The sequence below is a fragment of the Protopterus annectens genome, chromosome 14.part0, assembly GCF_019279795.1.
Source record: "Protopterus annectens isolate FY-2018-M chromosome 14.part0, PAN1.0, whole genome shotgun sequence".
Lineage (NCBI taxonomy): Eukaryota > Metazoa > Chordata > Ceratodontiformes > Protopteridae > Protopterus > Protopterus annectens.
This window is the reverse complement of record NC_056748.1, coordinates 43,041,628-43,065,799: the sequence shown is the minus strand read 5'-3', so window position 1 is coordinate 43,065,799 and position 24,172 is coordinate 43,041,628. Positions and strand designations below refer to the sequence as shown.

At 41.1% G+C, this 24,172-nt stretch overlaps 1 protein-coding gene across 2 annotated transcripts in view; it reads left to right on the top strand.

Annotated features, from left to right (window-relative positions):
* Window positions 1–24,172, top strand: part of LOC122788856 (transmembrane protein 150A-like) — a 738,717-nt gene that overhangs the window by 325,789 nt on the left and 388,756 nt on the right. Inside the window, exon 2 of one of the 2 annotated variants that reach the window (XM_044055755.1) lies at window positions 8,681–8,823. In XM_044055755.1, coding sequence (XP_043911690.1) covers window positions 8,753–8,823 — 71 coding nt within the window. In that variant the 5' untranslated portion in view covers window positions 8,681–8,752. Of the gene's footprint in view, window positions 1–8,579; window positions 8,824–24,172 lie in introns of those variants that run through there. The other variant, XM_044055754.1, reaches the window with a different exon arrangement.

Genomic DNA, 24,172 nt, shown 5'->3' with positions numbered 1-24,172 from the left:
CCCGGTTATCAAACTGGAAATAAATAAATAAATGCCTCTATATACATGCATATAGATGTACAGAGACACACACATATAACAATCCCCACCCCATGACTTCTCTCAATTTATCTGCATAGCAACTGTTTCCATAGGAGTCTTTTGATGGCATTTCTTTTTCCTCCAGCAGTGAAACTTTATGCTGCCAAACGATTCTCTGAATAACTCAGCTACATAAATTAGGAGCCACTGAATTTTCCATTGGAGAGCACCACCAGTAGGAAACCTCATTGGTGGACAGTCTAACAATAAAAAAAAATACTTTGTTGGGGAAAACAGACATGTTATGTCTTCCACCTCAGCTATTCTGAATCCCAACCATAAAGTCTGAAACTTAAATATATTTTCATACTGAGTGACTGCAATAATACTTGCCAAAAAACAAATTACGATCAATCTTCAAAATCAGGGACATTTGAGAGCTATGTATATTTACCTTTTTTCACACAAATAGTTCTAGAAGCTAGTTGGTTAACTGAGCAAATGACAAGAAGGCATTTTACTTTAATTCACAAAACAGCAGTTACAGCCAAAGTTTGCTGTATACTCCTCATGTAATTGTGATAAAGAATTACTCTCACCCTCTTAGGACAATAATTAGGGGCAAAGCCAAAAAATAATTAAGGGCAAAGACCCCAGATTTATGGACACATTTAAAACCATGCTCTTATTTACTTTCAAAAAATTGTTAGAATAACATTTTTCCTTTAGCATAAAAGGTTTTACATAAACATGTACTTTCTGAAGTATAAAACTCGAACGTCTGTCATTAAATATAATCCTCAGTGATTTACCAGAAAATCAAAAATTTTACATGGAATAGGGCAAAGTATGAGGTACAATCAGGAACTTTGTTCAAAATACAGGCGAGGTGACTGATGTGGTTGCAACGCACGTAGACACAACAGTAATTGCAGGTCGTAACAATGCACTGTAAGAAACATTTTGTTGCAAGAAAACTACCAAAAATGACAGTTTAAATCAAGGATGTTTTATGAATCAGGGTCAGACTAGTTTATCTGCCTGCAGCCAGATGGCGCTAGTGATTCCAACTTCCTGCCACCGTGCCTTGAAAATTCCATAACTGTACATGTTGCTCTCATCAGCTAGCACGTTGGAGTCACATGACATGAGCATGTACTGCCCGTGCACAATCAATTATGCCACATATCTTCTTCTTCTTTCGGCTTTTTCCCGGTTAGGGGTCACCACAGCGAATCACCTGTCTGCTCATGATTGGCAGTGGAGTTCCACAGTGTTGAGTTGACAGCCCAGCACCCAACCTTCCACAGAAGGCACACACACACAAACACACACACACACACACACACACACACACACACACACACACACACACACACTCATACCTAGGGCCAATTTAGCGTGTCCAATCCACTTACAGCATGTCTTTGGGATGTGGGAGAAAACCGGAGCACCCAGAGGAAGCCCACACGACCACAGGGAGGACATGCAGAATCCACACAGAAGGTATCCCAGCTCAGAATCGAACCAGAGAACCTCTTGCTGTGAGGCAGCAATGCTAGCCACTGCACCACCACGGCCGCCCTATGCCACACAGCATATAAGCTGACTAAATGAGCTAGCAGTGCTGAACAGAATTAAACTATTTAAAATAACCAGAAGCCTTCCTGAAACATGAGGTTCACCACTAGCATGGGACCCCCTGTAGTCATGGGACCCTGGCAGCCAACTGAATCACCCCTATTATAATCTGCCACTGCCTTCACCTTGTCTGGGGAAAGGCATATCTCTTTGTTTCTTTCCTTTACATCACGTCACAGATACTTAAGTCACATTTTAATTTTTTATCTCTTAATGCAGTTGTATGATCTTTGTAAGACTTTATATAAGTTAGTGAGATGTTGACTTTCTGAGTTTCCGGTAATCAGTAAATCATCCAAGTACATTTCTATATGCAAAACCTTGAAAAATTAAATCATCTCTGCGACATAACGCTTGGACTACAATCCAGATGACCCAACATCAATTACCAAACCAATTTCTGGAAGAACTAACAGAGAAGGGTGCCGTTGAGCACAAGATGCTGGCTTGGTTATTCTCCTGGGGGGGGGGGGGAGCCCAGCCAGCTGCAGGGACAAGAGACAGTACAACATGTTGCAGTCATAATGAGATATTCCATCTTACCAAGTTGTGCATAGGACAAATCTGTACCTTGGGGTAGCATTGTAGGAAAATGATCTCAGGATGCTCTAATGTCCAGCACATATGCCAGGTCAGGGGGGAGATCTGTGGTTGCTTATATAACAGCCCATCCTCCAAATAACTTTCACATCTCCAAACCCTTTTCCAAAAGGAATAAGGTGTCACTATGCAAATCCCTATGGATACCAGAGAGATACCCAGAGATTCTTCGTTATGGGGTGATGTGGTCTGCAACCAGCCACTATGTGGAAAAACAATGTCTTTCATTCTGAATTGTCAGCAGTCAATAAAGGCAAAAAACATCAGGAAGCAAAAATAATTCTTGAGTGTTTTCTATTATTCTTTAAAACTAGATGCAAATTTCAATCTGTACTAATTGTTGCATACTTTTTAGAATCATCACCAATAATACTTGCAGATATCTTGTTGTTAGTTCTGTTTTAGAATGTTAGAAAACACAGTTGCACCACATATCACAGGCATCAGCTCTTCTGTTCTTGGGAGAAGATATGTTCCTGTGTTTACAGCTCTTTTTAAGACCAGCTTATAACCACCACCACACATGTACATGGCATAATCCATTTTACAACCAAAATGATCAGAGTATACTGTTTACTGTGTGACAGAAGATTAATTACATATTCTCTTTCAAGCTTTTTATCCCTCTATTATTTTATTACAAATAGAAATTAGTCTGCTTTTGAAAAACATGTGTCACACCTTGATTTACCTAAGTGATGACTTCAACACAATGCAGTGCTTTCACTGTCTCACAAAACTTTACATCATGCAAAAAAAAAAAAAAAAAAAAAAAAAAACTTGAACAGGCTTAGCTCACAAGCTTCATTTGTTTGCAAAAGGCATATTCAGAGTGGATCTGCCTCAGTTCCTGTCTGAATACTTAAAACGCGAAATATTCCTTAAGCGAGGCTGGAACGGATTCCTAGATTTGTGGTTCTAGGTTGTTTCATGTGTTCCACTTTTATAATCTCAAATGTATGGCAGGTGATTTTGTTTCTTTTTCATTCATTTATTTTTGTATGCATATTTGTTAACTGAGTAGGTGAACCTGTCAAAACACCCTTTCCAGTCAGAACTCAAGCCAAATGGCAAAGATACTTTACAATAACAGAGGCAAAACTGTGGTTAAACCAATACACAGCAATAAGAACATTTTTATAAACATTCATAAAAAATAATTAGACATGTACCAAGTAAAATGTTTATGTTTTGCAGGATTTCTCTGTATGTCAGCTTCAGTATTGTACCAACTACCCCTCTCACGCTTTCTCAGCTGCTAGGCATCGCAGCATTAATACCAACTACCTCTCTCACGCTTTCTCAGCTGCTAGGCATCGCAGCATTAATACCAACTACCCCTCTCACGCTTTCTCAGCTGCTAGGCATCGCAGCATTAATACCAACTACCCCTCTCACGCTTTCTCAGCTGCTAGGCATCGCAGCATTAATACCAACTACACCTCTCATGCTTTCTCAGCTGCTAGGCATCGCAGCATTAATACCAACTACCCCTCTCACGCTTTCTCAGCTGCTAGGCATCGCAGCATTAATACCAACTACCCCTCTCACGCTTTCTCAGCTGCTAGGCATCGCAGCATTAATACCAACTACCCCTCTCACGCTTTCTCAGCTGCTAGGCATCGCAGCATTAATACCAGCTACCCCTCTCATGCTTTCTCAGCTGCTAGGCATCGCAGCATTAATACCAGCTACCCTTCTCACGCTTTCTCAGCTGCTAGGCATCGCAGCATTAATACCAACTACCTCTCTCATGCTTTCTCAGCTGCTAGGCATTGCAGCATTAATACCAACTACCCCTCTCATGCTTTCTCAGCTGCTAGGCATCGCAGCATTAATACCAACTACCCCTCTCATGCTTTCTCAGCTGCTAGACATCACAGCATTAATACCAACTACCTCTCTCATGCTTTCTCAGCTGCTAGGCATCGCAGCATTAATACCAACTACCTCTCTCATGCTTTCTCAGCTGCTAGGCATTGCAGCATTAATACCAACTACCCCTCTCACGCTTTCTCAGCTGCTAGGCATCGCAGCATTAATACCAACTACCCCTCTCATGCTTTCTCAGCTGCTAGACATCACAGCATTAATACCAACTACCTCTCTCACGCTTTCTCAGCTGCTAGGCATCGCAGCATTAATACCAACTACCTCTCTCACGCTTTCTCAGCTGCTAGGCATCGCAGCATTAATACCAACTACCTCTCTCATGCTTTCTCAGCTGCTAGGCATTGCAGCATTAATACCAACTACCCCTCTCACGCTTTCTCAGCTGCTAGGCATCGCAGCATTAATACCAACTACCCCTCTCATGCTTTCTCAGCTGCTAGACATCACAGCATTAATACCAACTACCTCTCTCACGCTTTCTCAGCTGCTAGGCATCGCAGCATTAATACCAACTACCTCTCTCACGCTTTCTCAGCTGCTAGGCATCGCAGCATTAATACCAACTACCTCTCTCACGCTTTCTCAGCTGCTAGGCATCGCAGCATTAATACCAACTACCTCTCTCATGCTTTCTCAGCTGCTAGGCATCGCAGCATTAATGCACAACATTGGACCTCTCCTGGACATCTGCATACCTCTCAGAATGTTATAGTAGTATTTCAATTTGAGTCATTGATACTACAACCTTCTGATAGATTTTGGTGGGTTTTTGGTGAATTCCATTTGTAAGGATGTCTGTTAACCCTTTATCCCTTTACTCACCTTAAAAATTGGGTATCTTTTTTGGGGCATTGGTTAAGGGGGCAGCAGCCTTCCTTGTAAATAGAACTAATGAAACTGTTTAGCTATCAGTAGCTTAGAATGCTTAAGAGCTCACATCTTTTATTGTGGAGCCAGGAGTCAGTGTAGCTGCAACAGTACTATAGGAACCAAGAATTATATAGAAGTCCAGATTCTACATAACACCTGTAGCTAGTATTCTTAACCTGTAGTCATACAAAGGCTATCTATATAATCACCTGTATCATCACCTGCAATTTTGGCAGATCTCCATTTTTAATTTCAGCCTCAAAAGCGTTATTGTTTTTGGCAAGCTTCACTGTGAAGGCCCCTTGTAACTTTTTCTCTAAATGCTTCATACAGAAATAAAGCAAATTCTTATTTACAGCCTTTTGCTGCAGTTCAGCAACATAACATACTGCCATTCTGTTCAGATTCTGGCTGCAATGACTAAAGTAAAGTATGTCTACATTTACTAGTGACTTAGGCTCAGAATGTCCCATTAACATTGTTGGGCCTGCTTTGGGTTTTATCCTTACATTTTTATGGCTGTAAAAAGTTCTGAGCTAAGCACATATGGGCATACCCATAACACCGATTAGTGTCTCCAAGTGCTTCTCTGAAGGAATGACGTTTGCTGCAATAAATTAGCTCGATTCTTTCCATATATCATAATTGGTTTAAACTCTTCAGTTATTGTCGTCAAATAAGCCTTTGAAAATATTTTTGCAACTTTTTTCTTTGTATGTTGTATAAATTGATGAAACTCACAGTGAGACCTGGCATTAGTTGGAGGTCACTACGTCACCGAGCAAAGAGCGAGCACAGACTGAAAAGCGACTGTCACATTATGCACATGCATAGTCACCTTACATACCTTCGTTTGGACTTACTTTTCCTGAAACTCTGTGCTTGTAGTTCATTACATCAAACAGATCTGCTGCAAGGAAGAGTCGGGGGGGGGAGTAATACTGCTGCAAGGAAGAGACGGGGGTAATTCTGCTGCAGTCACAGTGCAGGTCTGATTCTTCTTACTTCTTTTGCATTGCAACTTTATTTTCTATCTGTTGGAGGAATGTACCTGCCATTTTTACTTCTAGTCTGAATATGATAGGGCATATCCTACATTTGTAAACTCACATTTACATTCCTTTAGCTTCATGTGGAGCTACAGAAGTAAGCATTTCCTCATCTCAAAATATGTCAATCATCTATGCCCAAAGCAACCAAGTGGTACAACAGGATGTGTCCCTGTACCAGTGGACAATCATTATAACTTTCAATGCCTAGAATATTATTGGTTGCATAATGGAATGGAAAATGTCATGCTTTTGGACGTGAGTTTGTTGTACTTCTGAAAGTGAGAGCAAAATAATTGCAAATATACCCCATCCCCCCATACATTGAGCTGTATGCCCTAAATGTCATATTTAACATAATCACCTCCAAAGTCATCTCTCAGGGTAAAGGGACTAATACCCTTGCAAGTTTGTGTCATCAGAACATCTAATAACTCCAGTAATGAAAATCTATCAGAGTAGTGAAGCGGGCAAGCTCCATCACTCTCAGTAGCAGTCAGAGTAGTGAAGCGGGTGAGCTCCATCACACTCAGTAATAATTCCAGTAATGAAAATCTATCAGAGTAGTGAAGTGAGTGAGCTCCATCACACTCAGTAATAATTCCAGTAATGAAACTCTATCAGAGTAGTGAAGTGAGTGAGCTCCATCACACTCAGTAATAATTCCAGTAATGAAACTCTATCAGAGTAGTGAAGCGGGTGAGCTCCATCACACTCAGTAATAATTCCAGTAATGAAACTCTATCAGAGTAGTGAAGCGGGTGAGTTCCATCACACTCAGTAATAATTCCAGTAATGAAACTCTATCAGAGTAGTGAAGCGGGTGAGCTCCATCACACTCAGTAATAATTCCAGTAATGAAACTCTATCAGAGTAGTGAAGTGAGTGAGCTCCATCACACTCACTAATAATTCCAGTAATGAAACTCTATCAGAGTAGTGAAGCGGGTGAGCTCCATCACACTCACTAATAATTCCAGTAATGAAACTCTATCAGAGTAGTGAAGCGGGTGAGCTCCATCACACTCACTAATAATTCCAGTAATGAAACTCTATCAGAGTAGTGAAGCGGGTGAGCTCCATCACACTCAGTAATAATTCCAGTAATGAAACTCTATCAGAGTAGTGAAGTGAGTGAGCTCCATCACACTCACTAATAATTCCAGTAATGAAACTCTATCAGAGTAGTGAAGCGGGTGAGCTCCATCACACTCACTAATAATTCCAGGAATGAAACTCTATCAGAGTAGTGAAGCGGGTGGGTGAGCTCCATCACACTCAGTAATAATTCCAGTAATGAAACTCTATCAGAGTAGTGAAGTGAGTGAGCTCCATCACACTCACTAATAATTCCAGTAATGAAACTCTATCAGAGTAGTGAAGCGGGTGAGCTCCATCACACTCACTAATAATTCCAGTAATGAAACTCTATCAGAGTAGTGAAGCGGGTGAGCTCCATCACACTCACTAATAATTCCAGTAATGAAACTCTATCAGAGTAGTGAAGCGGGTGAGCTCCATCACACTCAGTAATAATTCCAGTAATGAAACTCTATCAGAGTAGTGAAGTGAGTGAGCTCCATCACACTCACTAATAATTCCAGTAATGAAACTCTATCAGAGTAGTGAAGCGAGTGAGCTCCATCACACTCAGTAGCAGTTTCACTACTTCATTTTAATTATCTGTTGCTTCAAAATGTTAAATCACTCAGAAACTTCACTTCAACTCAGCTACTTACCTGATATTCATCACTTTCACTTTTTCCTGTGAAGTCTGGCTGCAAGGTTTTCCTAAAAGTTCCAGTAGGTCAGACTAAGCTATAAACACAGCATTGCACCTTTTTACTGACTGTTTATACTAACATTGCTGTCTCCTATGGGGGGGGGGGTGGAAATTTCTGGAATACTTTTTTTGTCTGCAATTCTCAGTTGAATACTGTTCTCTTAAGCCAGTGATTAAGTAAACCTTGTTGATCTATCAAGTCCATAGGCATAAGAAAGCAACCATCTTACTATCCTCAGTCCATTTTGGCTCCACACTTATCAGTGATAGTTATCAAATGTATTTTATTTTATTCTGTTTGCTGAGTGAGTTTGGGTTCTTAGAGATATTTCTGACATAGAAACAGTTAATCCTGCTGATGGTAGTTACAGAAAGCTAAAATGTTAACTGCTACTTGTCTCTAGGTATGTGTAACTTCAAAAGGTGACAGTGGAGTGGACTATAATATTCCCCTTCCCTAAAGTTAATAATCTTTATGGAAACTGTTGACCTCTTCCTTTTATATTGCTGGACACAGTAAGCAGTTAGCTGCTAGATAATGTGTTTTAGTAAGACCAACGCAATTATTAACTTACTAAATTCCTTGCTCTCACTACAGAGGCACCTGTACATGGCTGAAAGCCAGAAAATGCAAAGGACTCTCTTATTTGTTAAAGTTTGAAGGAGTGGTACGTATCTGTCATGTAAGAGAAAGTAGAATAAAAGGAAGGAAGGAAGGGAGGGAGGGAAGAATTCTGTCTGGGCTTGTGCTCTGTGAAGACATATGATGCTTCATTTATGATTTGCTCCTTATAAATCCAACTGAATTTTTTTATTATTTGTAGACTGCTGAAAGACTGTACTGAGAGCTCTCCGGAATTGTAAACGGATAAATCCTTCCATGCGACTCTCTGGCTATGACCGTGCAGTGCTGGGTTCTTCTGCCTTTTCTGTTGTTTGTTGTCTCTGTTGGTGGTATTTGGACAGTGTAAGTCACAAGTTTTCTTCAAATTCATTTGTCCTGTACATTATAACTGCAAATACTATTCAAGACAACTGTCTGTTTAGGTAGAAATGCAGAAAAAAGGCTTCTCAGATACTGTACAAAACCTTTGAAATTAGTTGATCTGTAAAGATCCTTGCTAACTGAGTTGCTCTGTGCAGGCTCAGCTTCAATCACGTTGGTGGATGAAGATGTATTACACTGCCGTTACTTAACTTGCAAACGAATTCATTCACCTCAGGTGATACTTGAGGTGTTTCCATTTAAAACAAATGCTTGATTTCACCGGTCACACACCATTTACTTAAAGAAGTAATGCTTATGTTTGCATTTATTCTAAACAGTTGTTCACTTAATTGTAGATTTCTTGAATTAAACTAATGTTTTGCACCATAGTAAATACTAATATTGATATGTATTATTATTTTTGAAGCTGATGTCATAAAAAAATGAAAGCACATTTAAGTGCTGATTCAGAAAAAAGAAACTGATGGTGATTTCTTAAGAAGAACAAAAATATTTTCAGGAATTAAAACAAGAATGTGAAATTGACTACTTCTATGAGCTCAAAGCAGAAAATATAACATTTGGCAGGTCTATTCAGAATGCTATGCCCCAGACTAATAGATTTGTTTGTGCATAACCCTATCATCTAGTGTCTATTAATTTTAATTTCAGCCTACAAAAATCATAACATGGCAAGCAAACATAACTTAACTATTGTAGAATACTAGCATTTCCCCCCATAGTTGAAACCCTAATATTTATTTTCATTTTAATCATTTATTGAATGGATAAGCCCACTGTACACAGTTGTCCCTAGCTTCATAATGTGAATTTATATTGTTCTTTCTGATCAGAACTTTGCTCATAGTTCTGTTTTTGTTTACTGTACCTCTCCGTGTCCTTAAGGATTTTATTATTTCGCTTAGTCTTTACTATAGAGCTATGAATTTTACTATAATTTTCACCCTCACAGCACAAATATGTAATATAGTTATTTTGAGTTGCTGCAGACATAACTATTTTTCCTGTCAACAGGGTCTTCCAAACATCATGCATTTGATCAGCTTTAGAGAACTGAGTTGAAGTCAAGTGCAGTGTGTTAACACACAGCTGAGTCACTTATGTCAGCACACAGCTGAGTCATTTGTTACGTTAACACACACTTGCAGTACACTATTTCAGAGCTGACATTTATAAAGAGGGCAGAGTTGTTTTCTCAATATTATTAAAACATTGCAACATATTTAAGAAAGCCAAGATTTTATTGCAGTGTAACCTACTACTTTTATAACACATTAAGAAAAAATAACCCTTTTTACTGCATCAAGGAAGTTGAAGTTACATGTATTTTGTAAGTTTCAACTGTTACAAGGTAACCATTTGTTGAGTAATAACTAAATGTTGTAACATAGCAACATGTAGAACCTATTTTATGGCAATAAAAACAGTACATGCTTTGTAGTCATTTAAAAACAAAGCACATCTTTGAGTCATTTACTGTAAGGTTTAAAGTTGTACCCAAAAGCTTCATCTATCTATCTTCTGATTAAGTTATGCTACTTTCAATGAATGGGAACTGCAGACTATATGGGGAATCTCTATCTTGGTTGCTGGGTTCCCTTAGCAAGTGGACTGAATAACTGCGGAAAATAACATCTCACTAAAAGTGATTTACTAGCACAGAATCATTTTACGACTTGGGACTACCTGTGTCTGAGGTTTAGAAAAAAGCATTTGTGGAGGTACAGAAAGAAGGCTGTTGATATGTAATACAAAATTTTGTTTTCATTTTGTGAGGGACTATTAAAAGAGGGCTAAGTTATACTAGGATAACACATGCACACACACACAAGTGTAGGCATGCATCCGCATGCACACATACACACACACACACACACACACACACACACACACACACACACACACACACACACACACACACACACACACACACACACACACTCACACACACACACACACACACACACACACACACACACACATGCACAGATACATGCATTTGTGCATACAAACTAGTCACACCACTCACAAACTGTCATATATCAGTCATTCATTTCCCAGTTTCCACATAATCCAGTTTAGGGCTGCAGGAAAGCTGGAGCTGATTTTGGCACTCAGTGGTTGCGAGGCAGAAACCAGTTCTGGTTAGGATGCCAGTCTATGACAAGATGGACACACACACACACACACACACACACACACACACACACACACACACACACACATGCACAGATACATGCATTTGGGCATACAAACTAGTCACACCACTCACAAACTCTCATATATCAGTCATTCATTTCCCAGTTTCCACATAATCCAGTTTAGGGCTGCAGGAAAGCTGGAGCTGATTTTGGCACTCAGTGGTTGCGAGGCAGAAACCAGTTCTGGCTAGGATGCCAGTCTATGACAAGATGGACACACACACACACACACACACACACACACACACACACACACACACACACACACACGTTCATGCACGTGTATATACACACACACACACACACACACACACACACACACACACACACACACACACACACACACACCACCCCCTAAAGACAGTTTGGAAGATTACAAATCATGTAGGGCATGCATCATTTGGAGGAACAGGCAAAAACCATGGATACTGAAAGAATACCAGAATCGGTATAGAAGGGACTCCAGCTGTGCTACCATGGCACCAATTTTTCAGTGTGTGTGTGTGTGTGTGTGTGTGTGTGTGTGTGTGTGTGTGTGTGTGTGTGTGTGTGTGTGTGTGAATGATTGAGAAACTACACAACAATGTGAAGATTCAGAGCATGTAGGAAAAAATAAGAGAAAGAAAGAAAGTGAGAATCTGGTAGTTACCATAGTAGAGTTGTTAACGTGCTACTTCCCGTGGTGTGGGGTTTGAGTCTGTCAGCCTTCAATTACCAAATTTGTAACTTTCTTCAAGTAAATTAATCAGGCACTGCTTTGGGGCAAATGTTGATTTGGGCTAGCTTCATTAATGTTCAGCTGTACTGCATATCTAATAACTACCTAGGAACCTATGAAAAGTCCGCAAAAAATAACTAGGAATAAAAAAAAATGATTAATGTCAGTAATGCCAACAGAATATATTAAACAAAAGGAATTTTTCTTGTTATGTAATCCCCAGATTACAGGGAATAATAACATTGTTCAATCCAAATCATTCAGTGTACACTAAATTACATATTTTTTTCCAGTAAAGAAGGTAGAAAAGACAAAAGAGACAAAGGTCAGGCTAAAAAGAAAACAATCTAAATTGAACCTGGAAGGATTAAAAAACATTACTGAAAGAAAAAAAGAGGAGAAAGACTAATGTTGACAACTTGGTTCACGCGGTGGAAGTCCAGAGACAGCTGTATGAGAATTGTACGTTTGCAAATAAAGTAAGTGGTTAAGTAAGTGGTTAAAACAGTGAGATGCTTAAGACTAATGGTGATGAAGATCATTCAGCTTTAATAACTGAAAAAGCAGCTATTACTGAATTAGAAGTGGCAAAGTCTCTAGATCTGTACAGAGATATTGTACTTGCAATTAAAGATTCAGTTATTAAAGAACTGATACTCACATCTGTAGAAGGGATGACAAACATTGAATAGTGTTATGTTTGCCCAGCGCAAAAATGCAGGGTGTGAGCAGGGCCTTAGAAAGCATTAATATAAGGAAGTATGGAGCTGTTTTTATTATTTTTGCATAAATCATCTCATTTTCAAGGATTCATTGACTGTTAGTAATAGTAAGGAACTTGCAGCCCCTTTAGATAACATAGCTAATACAGGTGTCAGGACATATTTTTCACAAATCACATCTACAAAGGAGAGTTGGGCCAGTGTGAATTAAAAGATTCTTTTAGTAAATACCTACCTGAAAAAAATTACCCATTTAAAAACTGTGATTGTGTAGAATATCCCAGCCTAATTTGGATAAAATCTATGCAGACAAGATGAAGTCTATTTGTCAAGATAAGGGAGAGAATATATGTAGCAGGTTTTTTTTTTCTTTAAAATTTGACTAACACAAAACAAGATTTTTTGCCAGGTTAGAAATATAACAGTTTACAGACAGCAACAGTTGATTTATTTGTGCTGGTTGTTAATACTAGGAGCATTAATTAAAGTTTTTTTTTTTAACTGGAAAATTTGCTGTGTTCAGTAAGATGGGTGTTCTTATTGTTTGTGAAGCATAGTTAAAAACAATATTTAGAAATCAGTTCTGTCAGGGTATAAATGTATTTTTATGTAACAATCAAACAAAAATCAGGTGGAGGTGTTACGACTGAGATTAAAGATTGTTACGAGATTTGTTAGCATTATGTCTTTGTCATAACACCGGTGCTGTAGATTGTATAATTATGACAATAAGGAACACATTGCAATTGTTGGAGTGTAGAGACCACTAAAGCAAATCGCTGATGACCTAGATAGTTTTAGCATGAAACACATGATGGGAAAACAGTATAAGCTGGAGAAATACATTTACCAGAAACAGAGTATAATACTATTGATTCTGCAACATTAGTAAGGAAATTATTTACAATGTATGCTGAGGGGCAACAATTATTGCAGATAGTAAACAAACCTACATGGTAAACGAACATACTGGATATTGTTTGTGTTTTTAAGGACATGTTTGTTACTTCATGTAAAGTTTTACCACCTTTGATGTGTAGTGTTCATGAGGTTCTAAAGGTTAAACAACTGATACATAATTTGCCAAAATGGAATCTAAGCCAGAACACAGGGGATTAATAACAGACTACATGGACACAAAACAGTCACTATGTAATTCAATGGAAAAACGGCAGAAGAAATGTGACAAGTTTTGAAAGGACATTTTTTTCAATGCAAAAACATCAGGATCTAGGCACACAAGGTCAGGGGGATGTATTTCCATAAAACATATACTTAGTTAAGATGAAAAATGAAAAAATATGAAAATGGAAAGAAGTTTGAACTATAACTTTAAAAACTGAAATAAACTAACTGGACAGAAATATTAAACAGTGTGAGACAAGGTCAGGAAAAAAAGTTATATAAAGATATGAAGTATAATTAGGAAACCATTTTATAGACATAAAAGATGTGGTAGGAGTAAAGACATACAAGTCGATAAACTGTTTATGGATTGTAAAATTTATTCTAAAACACAACAGATTGTATATATATTTATAAAGCTGTTTGCAAAACAATTTGGTTCCACAAATGGAGGTGATTTGTACTAGTAACATCCAGGTAATGATAGATAACAAAATTAGATTAGATGAAATTGAAAAAGTACTATATAAACTGCCTGGACTGAAAAAAAAGCACAACGGGGTGTGGGAGATGGAATTAGTAATAATGATTTCAGGACACGTCAACATAAACTTACAGTAACATTATATCTGTTCTTCACTGGGGTTATTTAAGTATGGGAAATTTCAACTGTATTGCAGACACGCACATGTTAAACCCATGTTTAAGGGAAAGGGGAAAAGGACAAACCCAAATTTATACAGATCCAGAAGTTTACTTTCTTGTTGAGGAAAAATAACAGAGAAAGTTATTTTGGTTGTATTGTTGTCAGAATGGCAAAGACTGGGACTTGAAACCGTATATCAGAGTACATATCTTGGGATCATAGGAAGTTACTAGGCTATTGGTCCCGAGGACATTATAAGCCTAGCCAAGAGTTTAGCCCATGTTTAGACAAGTCAGCTCCTGATGTCCCTGTCCAGCAGGGACACGGGTGGAATCCCAGGGATGTATTTTCTATTTCCCATCCAGGTATCCAGGTAGCACTTAAAAAGGGATAATGAGGTACTCTGCTTGACATGGAGAGGGAGTCTATTCCAAAGATGGGGGAGTCTCTGGGACACAAATCTGTCCCATCAACTAGTCCTATTGATGTCTCAGACTAGGTTGAGGCCATGCATGTGGGTTACTTGAGTGGAGCTTGACTTGCGGATATCAGCAGTCCCATCAAGGTGGGGTCTGAGATTGAATTGTATGCCAGACAGAGGTCATCTCTAAGCAGTCTGTATGAAACTGAGTAGAGGGATAAGGCTTATAGCCTATCCATGTATAATAGATTTTTAAGGCCCTGGATTCTCCTTGTGAGGAACCTCTGTGATGTCTCCAGCTGCTGAATGTGCTTTGCGAGGTACATGCCGGATGGGGAGTTGTACTCAATAATGGGCCTTATAAGGGAAGAATACAGGGATATTATGACCTCCTTGTTCCTGGATGAGATACCCTTACTTATGAGGTGGGCCATGTAGAAAGCTTTCTGTACAACGGAAGCAACGTGGTGGTCAAAAGTCAGGCTGCTATCAGCCTGGGTGCCAAATCCCTCATGACTGATTGCATGCTTAGAACATTGTTATTAATATGATAATTTGTGGGGATGTCACTCTCCCCAACAGGGATGATGATGCAATTTTGGTATTCAGCTTTTGGCCATGTTTCTGGCACCAGTCATTTGTTTGGCTGAGACCCTCTTGGAGGATGTCCATATCACTACCGGAATTGATGACAGTGCCCAGCTTTCAGTCATCTACAAACTTGGTCAGCCACAGCCCACTGGTTTTGGCCTGCACCTCAGAAAAGTATATCCGAAATAACAGACACCCCAAGACCGAACCCTGGGGTATGCAGCTCATTACAGGTCTGCTCTGTTGAAAATAGATCTATAAATACCTGCAATACAATGTTCTATGATAATATAACAGCTACAAATAAAAAAAATTGTGCTGTGATGTAATTTATATAGACTTAATTTCAGCCTTTAGTAGGTATTAATTAAAGGTTGATAAGATGGATAGCTGCATGATTTACAAATAGGACATGGCAAGTATCATTCAACAGTTGGACAAGTGAATTTCTAGGTCACAGTTGAGGTGTCCCACAGGCTTTTCCTTGGCCTATATTTGTTTAAGTTGCATCTTTCAGATCTATCTTTTTTATCTGAGGTGTTATATGTATGCATACAAGTTCAAAATGGATGAACTGATTACATGTTACAGATGTGGCATGTTGGTAAAAGAACTTGACCAAGCTGACCATTTGGACACAGGAAAATACCGTAGTGATAAATAAATAAATAAATCAAAAATGAAGCATATGCGATGTGCGAGAGGCAGACTGGTAGTTATAAAACTATGGGCTCTATAAACTGATTTATAGAGTCAGCGGATTCAGAAATGATGACATAATTGATTGTAAGTTGCTTTAGATTCAAACTATAGTATGGAAAATTAATATGGAAACCTTATTAAAAAAAAAATCTAGCATGAGTAATTTGAAAGAGTACAGCAGAAAGATAGCAAGGGCATCCATGGATGTGAAAGTTTAAAAGTTGTTATGAAATTATGAAAGATTAAAATATCTGAACTTGTACAGTGCCTCATATATATATATATATATATATATATATATATATATATATATATATATATATATATATATATATATTTAAGAGGAGACCTTATTCATGTATACAGGGAATTTAAAGAAAGTTTCCTCTGGGAATGTTTGTGGCTATGAAAGAGTGTTTAAGAGATTATACAGAAATGAGAGATGTATTAATAAATGTTAAGTTGTCTATCTCGCCTTCTATTCTTGCTGGTTGGGTTCGGAGCCGATCCTCGGCTCCAACTCGGCCATCTTCAAAAGCTTGAGAGCTGCTTACCGGCTCGAGGCCCCCCTATATCCCATGATGCCTGCCGCTAGATACCCAGATCTCATTTGCCGCTTCTGCTGCAAGGTTGTTCTACTGGCTCAGGTCATATAAGCTTCTTTATTATTACTGTTATTTACTGTTATTTTCCTGTAAAAATTACTTTATTGTAGTGTAGAATTAGTCATTAGTTAGACTTTATTCATTGTAGTTAGTTTTTCTTTGTAGTAGTAGTACTTGTAGTGGGTTGTGGTAACTGTAGGGTATTAATATTTTTCATCGGTTACCTTAACTTTTTGCGTGAAAACTTGTCCTTGGTTTTCTTCCAAGAAAATCCAAGGATCCAAAACTGTCCAGATTCAAGAAGTGTGACTCATGCTGTCAGAAGATGTCTCTGACAGATGGTCACACTTCTTGTGTTTATTGTCTGGGCGCTGTGCACCTGCAGGACTCTTGCTTCATCTGTCATGCCTTTAGTCCAAGAGTCCTGCAGGAGCGCAAAAATAAATTGATTCTGAGGGGTCTGCTTAAACCCCAAGATTCACCGTCGAAGTCTCAGCCGGTGAAATCTTCCAGGCCACCTAAACCGTCGACTCCCAGTTCGGAGCCGTCATTGGGTGAAGCCACACAATCCATTTCAGCTCCGGCTGGAACCGATGTCCCTCCCTCCCAGTCAGCTCCGACACGGTCTTCGGAGCTGGCTGAGAGTCGAAAGAGATCCAGGTCTCCTTCTTTGGAGTCGATACATTCGGCTCCAAAGTTGCCCCTGCTCCAATCGGAGCATAGTCACCGATCATCCCACTCTTCTCGGTCCTCTAGACTTTCGGACCATGATTTGGAAAGAGTGGTTAGTAGGTTCTTGAAGTCGCAGGCCCTTGCCAAAATGTTGTCCAGCCCTCCTCATCAGGAGTCAGCTCTGTCCACAGCTATTGATATTCCTCCTCCGACTCTTCCTTTGAGCTCGGAGCTGGAGTTTGTTGGGGTTTGAGTCATGGAATCATCTGTGCCGATACCCTCCCTTTTGGTTCCTTTGTCAGCTCCGATCCCTTCCATGGTACCATCCCTGGAGGGATCTAGGCACCGAGACTCCCTCGTCAGCTCCAAGGGGGCGAGTGGCATCGAACCCTTGTCCGACCCCGCTGTCCCTCTTGGTGCTTCGGCGCAGGTGAGCTCAGCTCCATCATCTGCCTTGGAGCCATCTCTCTCGGTGTGGGGAGGGCTTTTGATTTTGTCGGAGCCTGAGCCTTCTCTGCGTCCTGGCAGGGACACCTTCCAGGTGATGAGGAGTGTGCTGGCCCCTGAGTCAGTCCCACGATCGACCCCATCGGCTCCTCCCCTAGGGTGCCTGCCTCAGCCTCTGCCCCTCTTCCAGACCCTAAGCATGGGGATCCAGCGCTCCAGGACACTCCATTGGGTGTATCCTCCTCTTCTGAGGCTTCCCCTGATCTTTCAGAAGAGCCACCTCGCAAGAGAAAATGCAAGAGGAAGCATGTTGACTCCTCCGAGTCTATTACGTCGGATACCAACTTAGAGGAGTCAGAAGGGTCCCCAAGATTCCCCTCTGAAGATGTCTCCTTCTCAGACATCCTTGAGATGCTTAGGCATAGGGGAAACTGGACTACTCTAAGCCCTTCCGAGGATGAGTTGGTATTCCTGGATGCGTTTGGATCCCGACCTTCCACCTCCTGTGTGTCTCTGCCTTTCTACCCACTGATGTCTGTGGTAGCTTAAAAGGCATGGACAGCTCCAGACACAGTAGAACCGACCCCTAGAAGACCTGCAAAATTCATTACTGCCCCGCAGGACAAACAGTTCTTGACCAAGGGTGTCCCCATTGATGCCATGGTGGTAGCAGCAGCCACAAAGAAGGAGTTGGCTGAAACGTCTTCATCTGTCCATCCCCCTAATAAGGAGTCCAGGACGATAGACAGATATGGGAAGCAGATGTTCTCTTCAGCGACCTTTTCCATGTGGTCCCTGAATTACCTGTAATACTTTACCCATCTTCAGAGGGATGTCCTGAAAGAGCTTGGAGATACCCTCCAAGATCCATCAGCTGAGGGGGCCCTGGCTAAGGCAGCCTCCCAGCTGGTGACTCTTAATTCTGTGGTAAACTCCTCCATGCGGCTCATTTCATATGCAGCCGATGGTGCGAGTAGAGCTGCAGGCACAGGCATGGCCCTAAGGAGGCATGCTTGGATGCAGCTATGTAACTTTGCGAAATCTTTCAGAGCGTCTTTCACCAACACCCCCTTTGATGGTTCCACTCTCTTTGGATCACAGGTGAAAGATACCCTTACCAGGTGTGAGCAAGAAGGCAAGACTCTCTCTGCTGTAGGAGTCCATTTTTCCACTCCCTCCAGACCATATCCTAAGGGTTGGAAGAGTGGGAAGATGTGGTTCCGGAAATCTCAAGGAGCCTTGCCGGACACACGTGGTGAGTTTCCCTCCAGGGGCAGTGGAGGGAACAATAACAGATGCCGCCCACGTGGCAGAGGGGGTCCGCAAAACCAGGGCAGCAGAGAATCCTTCTCTGACAAGCCCTTCCAGCATCCCTGAAGGGTTGCCTGGCTGCTCACCTCTGGAGGCAATCGGGGGAAGACTATCACTGTACCCAGGAGCCTGGCGAGACATAACACAAGACAAATGGGTACAGTCCGTCATATCCAGAGGCTACAGAATCCCCTTCGTTTGCACCCCTTTAAAGTCATACAAGTCCCTTCCAGATGTTCCACCCAATCTAAGGGACCAAGCAGTGCAAGAAGTCTCAAAACTGCTAAGAAAAAGGGCCAACCAGCAAGTCCCAGCAGACCAACAAGGATCCGGAATTTACTCAAGGTTCTTTTTGGTACCAAAAAAGACAGGGGACTGGAGACCCATTTTGGATCTCAGCAGACTAAACAAGTCTGTACAAAGAACAAAATTCCAGACGGTCACGCTTCAGTCCATTTTACCCTTTCTGGATCAGGACAATTGGATGTGCTCCATAGATCTTCAGGATGCGTACTACCACATAAAAATGGACAGATGCTTCCAAAGATTCCTCCACTTCCAGCTGGGAGCCAGCCATTATCAGTTCAGAGCTCTGCCCTTTGGTCTCACCAGAGCTCCCATGGTGTTTACCAAATGTATGGCAGTAGTTATCGCTCATCTGAGACGGCAAGGATTCCAGGTGTTTCCATATCTCGATGACTAGCTCCTCACTGCTACCACCAGACATCACCTTCTGCGAGCCAGAGACTGCACCATCGATACTTGCTCCAGGCTAGGTATCATAATAAATTTTGAAAAGTCTGCATTGTCGCCCTGTCAATCTATCACCTTTATAGGCACAAATTTAAATACAAAAGACATGTTAGCGAGCCTCCCACCAGACAGGGTTGCAGTGATTTGTCAGCATGTCAAGGTTTTATTAGCATGCAAAAGGATTCAAGCCAGGTTTGTCCTTCAAACATTAGGTCTCATGGCAGCAGCTGTTGTACTCATTCCTCTAGCTCATTTTCACATGAGGATTCTCCGGTGGCTTCTTTTCACCCAATTGTCCTTCCAGCAACTTCCCATGTCTTACACGATTATGATCACTCAGGCATGTAAGAAACACCTTGCGTGGTGGATGGTCTCCACATCAGTGCTCCATGGCAGACCATTTGTTCTTCCCCCTCCAGTGGCTACAGTGACCACGGACACCTCCCTGATCGGGTGGGGGGGCATTATCAGGGCAGAACAGTCCAAGGCACCTGGCAACCTCACGAGTATCATCTGCACATAAATGTCTTGGAGATGAGGGCCGTGCTCTTAGCGTTGCAGGCTCTTCAGGACTCTCTTCCTACCAGGACCATTGCAGTTCAAATGGACAATATGTCCGTAGTGTGGTACATCAACAAGCAGGGCGGAACCAGATCCTACCCCCTATGTCGAGAAGCACTCAGACTCTGGCAGTGGGCAATCTCTTCCCAATGGTTTCTGATTGCAACGCACATCCCTGGGAAGTCCAACGTTATAGCAGACAGACTGAGCAGAGCAATTCTCATGCCTCACGAGTGGTCTCTGAACCAGGTGGTTGCGGACAAAATCTTCCGCAGATGGGGCCAACCTTGCTGCAACCTTTTTGCAACTCCCCTCAACAGTAAGTGCAGCAATTTCTTCTCCCTCCTTCCACTCCCCGGGCATCTCCCCAGAGACGCTCTAGTCCACAATTGGCCCCAGGGACTTCTTTATGCATTTCCTCCTTTCCCCCTCATACCGAAATTGATTCAGAAGGCTGCCATTTTGGGTTTCAAAATGATCCTCATTGCTCCTTACTGGCCTCAACAAATATGGTTTGTGTTCCTGCACTCCTATCTTCTTGAACAGCCTTGTTCCAGACCTCATGATTCATCAATCGGGTGGGCTGCACCAGTCCCTGCACACTCTCCAGCTCACAGCATGGTTGCTCCACTTCCAACTGTAGCCAGGCTCCCAGATATTTCCCCATCTGTGAGAGAAATCCTTTTGTCATCACACAAGTCTACGACCAGAAAAACTTACACTAGTAAGTGGAAATGTTTTTCTTCCTGGGCAGAGGCAAAAGCATAGACCCCTTTTCAGCCCCAGTGCACTCCATTTTGGAATTTCTAGCAGAACTCTTCTATGCTGGTTCTGCTTCAACTACAATTAGAGTCCAGTTAGCAGAAATTTCAAATTTTCATATTGGTCTGTCGGAAAACAATATCATGTCCCATAAGCTGTGTAAAGCCTTTCTCACAGGAACCACTCTGCTCAGGCCCCCAGTGAGAGATCCTCCTCCACCGTGGGATTTAAATTTGATTTTAACTTTGCTAATTTTGCCCCTTTTTGAACCTGCAGCTTCTTGTTCGCTGAAGTTCTTATCTTGGAAAACACTCTTCCTGGTAGCTATTACTTCAGCCAGAAGAGTTTCGAACTACAGGCTCTTTTTGTCCGTCCCCCATACCTCGTGTTCCACAATGACAGGGTTGCTCTTAGGACTAATCCGTCCTTCCTTCCTAAGGTCTCTTCAGAGAGTAACTTGAATCAGTCCATAGACCTTCCTGTGTTTTTCCCTAACCACTCCAACAGGGCAGAATATAAGTTGCATCAGTTAGATGTTCACAGGCAGCTACACTTTTATTTGCATAGAACCAAGGACATTAGAAAATCAGATCAACTTTTCCTGTCTTATGCAGTAGGTAAACAAGGTCTTCCAGTCTCCAAAGTAACCTTATCCAGGTGGTTGACTTCTATCATTACATTCATATATCAACTGAGGAATAAAGAATTGCCAGTTAAGCCAAAAGATCACTCCACCAGAGCTTTAGCTACTTCGGTGGCCTTTCAGGCTAGGTTGCCCATGAAATTTATTTGTGCTGTGGCTACATGGGCCAACCCACATACTTTCATTTCACATTACAAGTTGGATTTGGTTTCCAGGAGCAGAGATGACTTTGGTTCCACTGCTCTGAAGAGTCTTTTCCGATGAGCCACCCAGGTTTTTAGGTGCTAGGGACGCTGTCCCAACCAGCAAGAATAGAAGGTGAGATAGACAACTTAACATAAAGAAGTTATGTACCTACCATAACGTTCCATGTTAGTTGTCTTCTTCTCACCTTCTTTCTTGCGTCCCACCCTCCATCCCCCTATCCTAATAGACCGAGAAGAGTTCCTTATGTTTTTCTTTCACTGGCTGAGTCTTCTCTGGCTATTCTTTTCTGACTAGTAGTCTCTCCAGTAGGATTTATGCATTCTAGGATAGGATTCCTTTATTATTATGTCTGCAGTTAGACTTACCAAATGAGATCTGGGTATCTAGCGCCAGGCATCATGAGATATAGGGGGGCCTCGAGCCGGTAAGCAGCTCTCGAGCTTTTGAAGATGGCCAAGTTGGAGCCGAGGATCGGCTCTGAACCCAACCAGCAAGAAAGAAGGCGAGAACAAGACAACTAACATGGAACGTTATGGTAGGTACATAACTTCTTTTTTTCTGAGAGAGTAGCTGATGCATGGAATAGACTATCAATTTGTATTAAAGCAAGCACTTGTTTAGATATCTTTAAAAACTACTTGGACATTTACTATGGAAATTACTGTTTTGATAAATTGGCAAGCTAGAATGGGATTGTTGACTATGCCTGCTATATTTGTATTTATATAGTCAAACAGTTATAAAAAAATCCTCTCCTCAGTGGCGCATAAAATGCATGCACCCTTTCTCTTCCCTTTTTTGGAGTCAGTTGAGATACATACTGAAAGTCAGTTATGTGGAAGGTGGCAAACAATTGGCAGAGTTAAGAATATCATCTTGATTGTTTGAATTGATAGAAAATACAGTTATACACAATCATTTTTTAACTGTGTAAGAGAAATGATCCTTCATTCACCCTTGATTTTATTATGTTTTAGCTTTGATTGCATTTCCCAAACTAATACAGTTATATACGTAGCAATTTTGTTTAACTGTGCAAGATAAATGGTCCTTGTTTCAGATTTAATTCTTTTAGGTTTTAGTCTTGAGTGTATTACCTAAATCAAACATCTTTCCATACTTCAAATGGTTTCACCAAGTGAAATGTCCCCAGAGGAGCATATATGCCAGATACAAGGAGGCCAATTTCATGAGAGGTATGCCATGGTTAATGCTGAATCTGGATCATTATCTGATGAAAAATGGATTAAATATAAAGCAGATAGCACCCACTGACTGTGGGATGATTTTGACAAGGTGTCAGAACATAGACTATTATGGCAGATATCAAAATGTGGTCACTGTTATTCGGCACTGACAGATGAAACCCCTGTACTTATGGTGGTGTGGATATTACTGCATTCTAAGCTACATCTTCATTTAGGGGTTGGGATTTTAACAGTCTCTCCTGCTTTACTTTGAGACCTTTAGGAAGGACTTGCTGGCCAGTCACCATCCTGCTTCCCTTCAGGTTTACTTAGAGGGGAACTGATTGACATCTTTACTGCTTATGGACTCTGCAAAGGCAGGCTCACCTGAAGAGATTGTTTTATTAGGATTGCCAGCTGCAACACTAGAGATCATGGGTTGTCAGAGTTGTCTAATAGGTTCATAGGTTGTTACTAGGTTAATGGCCATGAGACATTTACAAGCCTAGCAACCTACCCCAAACCATTTGGGTCCCAAGTATCATATGGGGGATGGGTCATGTTAACAGGCAGGTACCTAAGGATTTGTAGGGGGAGTATTACTTAGGATAATACTTTTCTTATTGACTGCATCTGTCCATAAGGGGGATGGGGGGGGGGCAAACCAAGGCTGCATTTACAATTTCCCATCCAATTGTCAAGGTTTTGCTTAAATAGGGTCATGGATGAACTCTTTTTTACATGGACAGAGTGCAGTGGACATCCTTGAGCCAGCTTCATTGACTCACTCAGAAGAAGCAGCATTGATACTCTGAATCCTTCACAATCACCACATCACAGAGAAGCCTCACTTCTGCTACCACGATCACCATGTCACAGGGAAGCCTCAATTCTGCTACCACAATTACCACATCATAGAGAAGCCTCACTTCTGCTACTATGATCGCCATGTCACAGGGAAGTCTCACTTCTGCTACCACAATCACCATGTCACAGAGAAGCCTCATTTCTGCTACCACAATCATCATGTCAC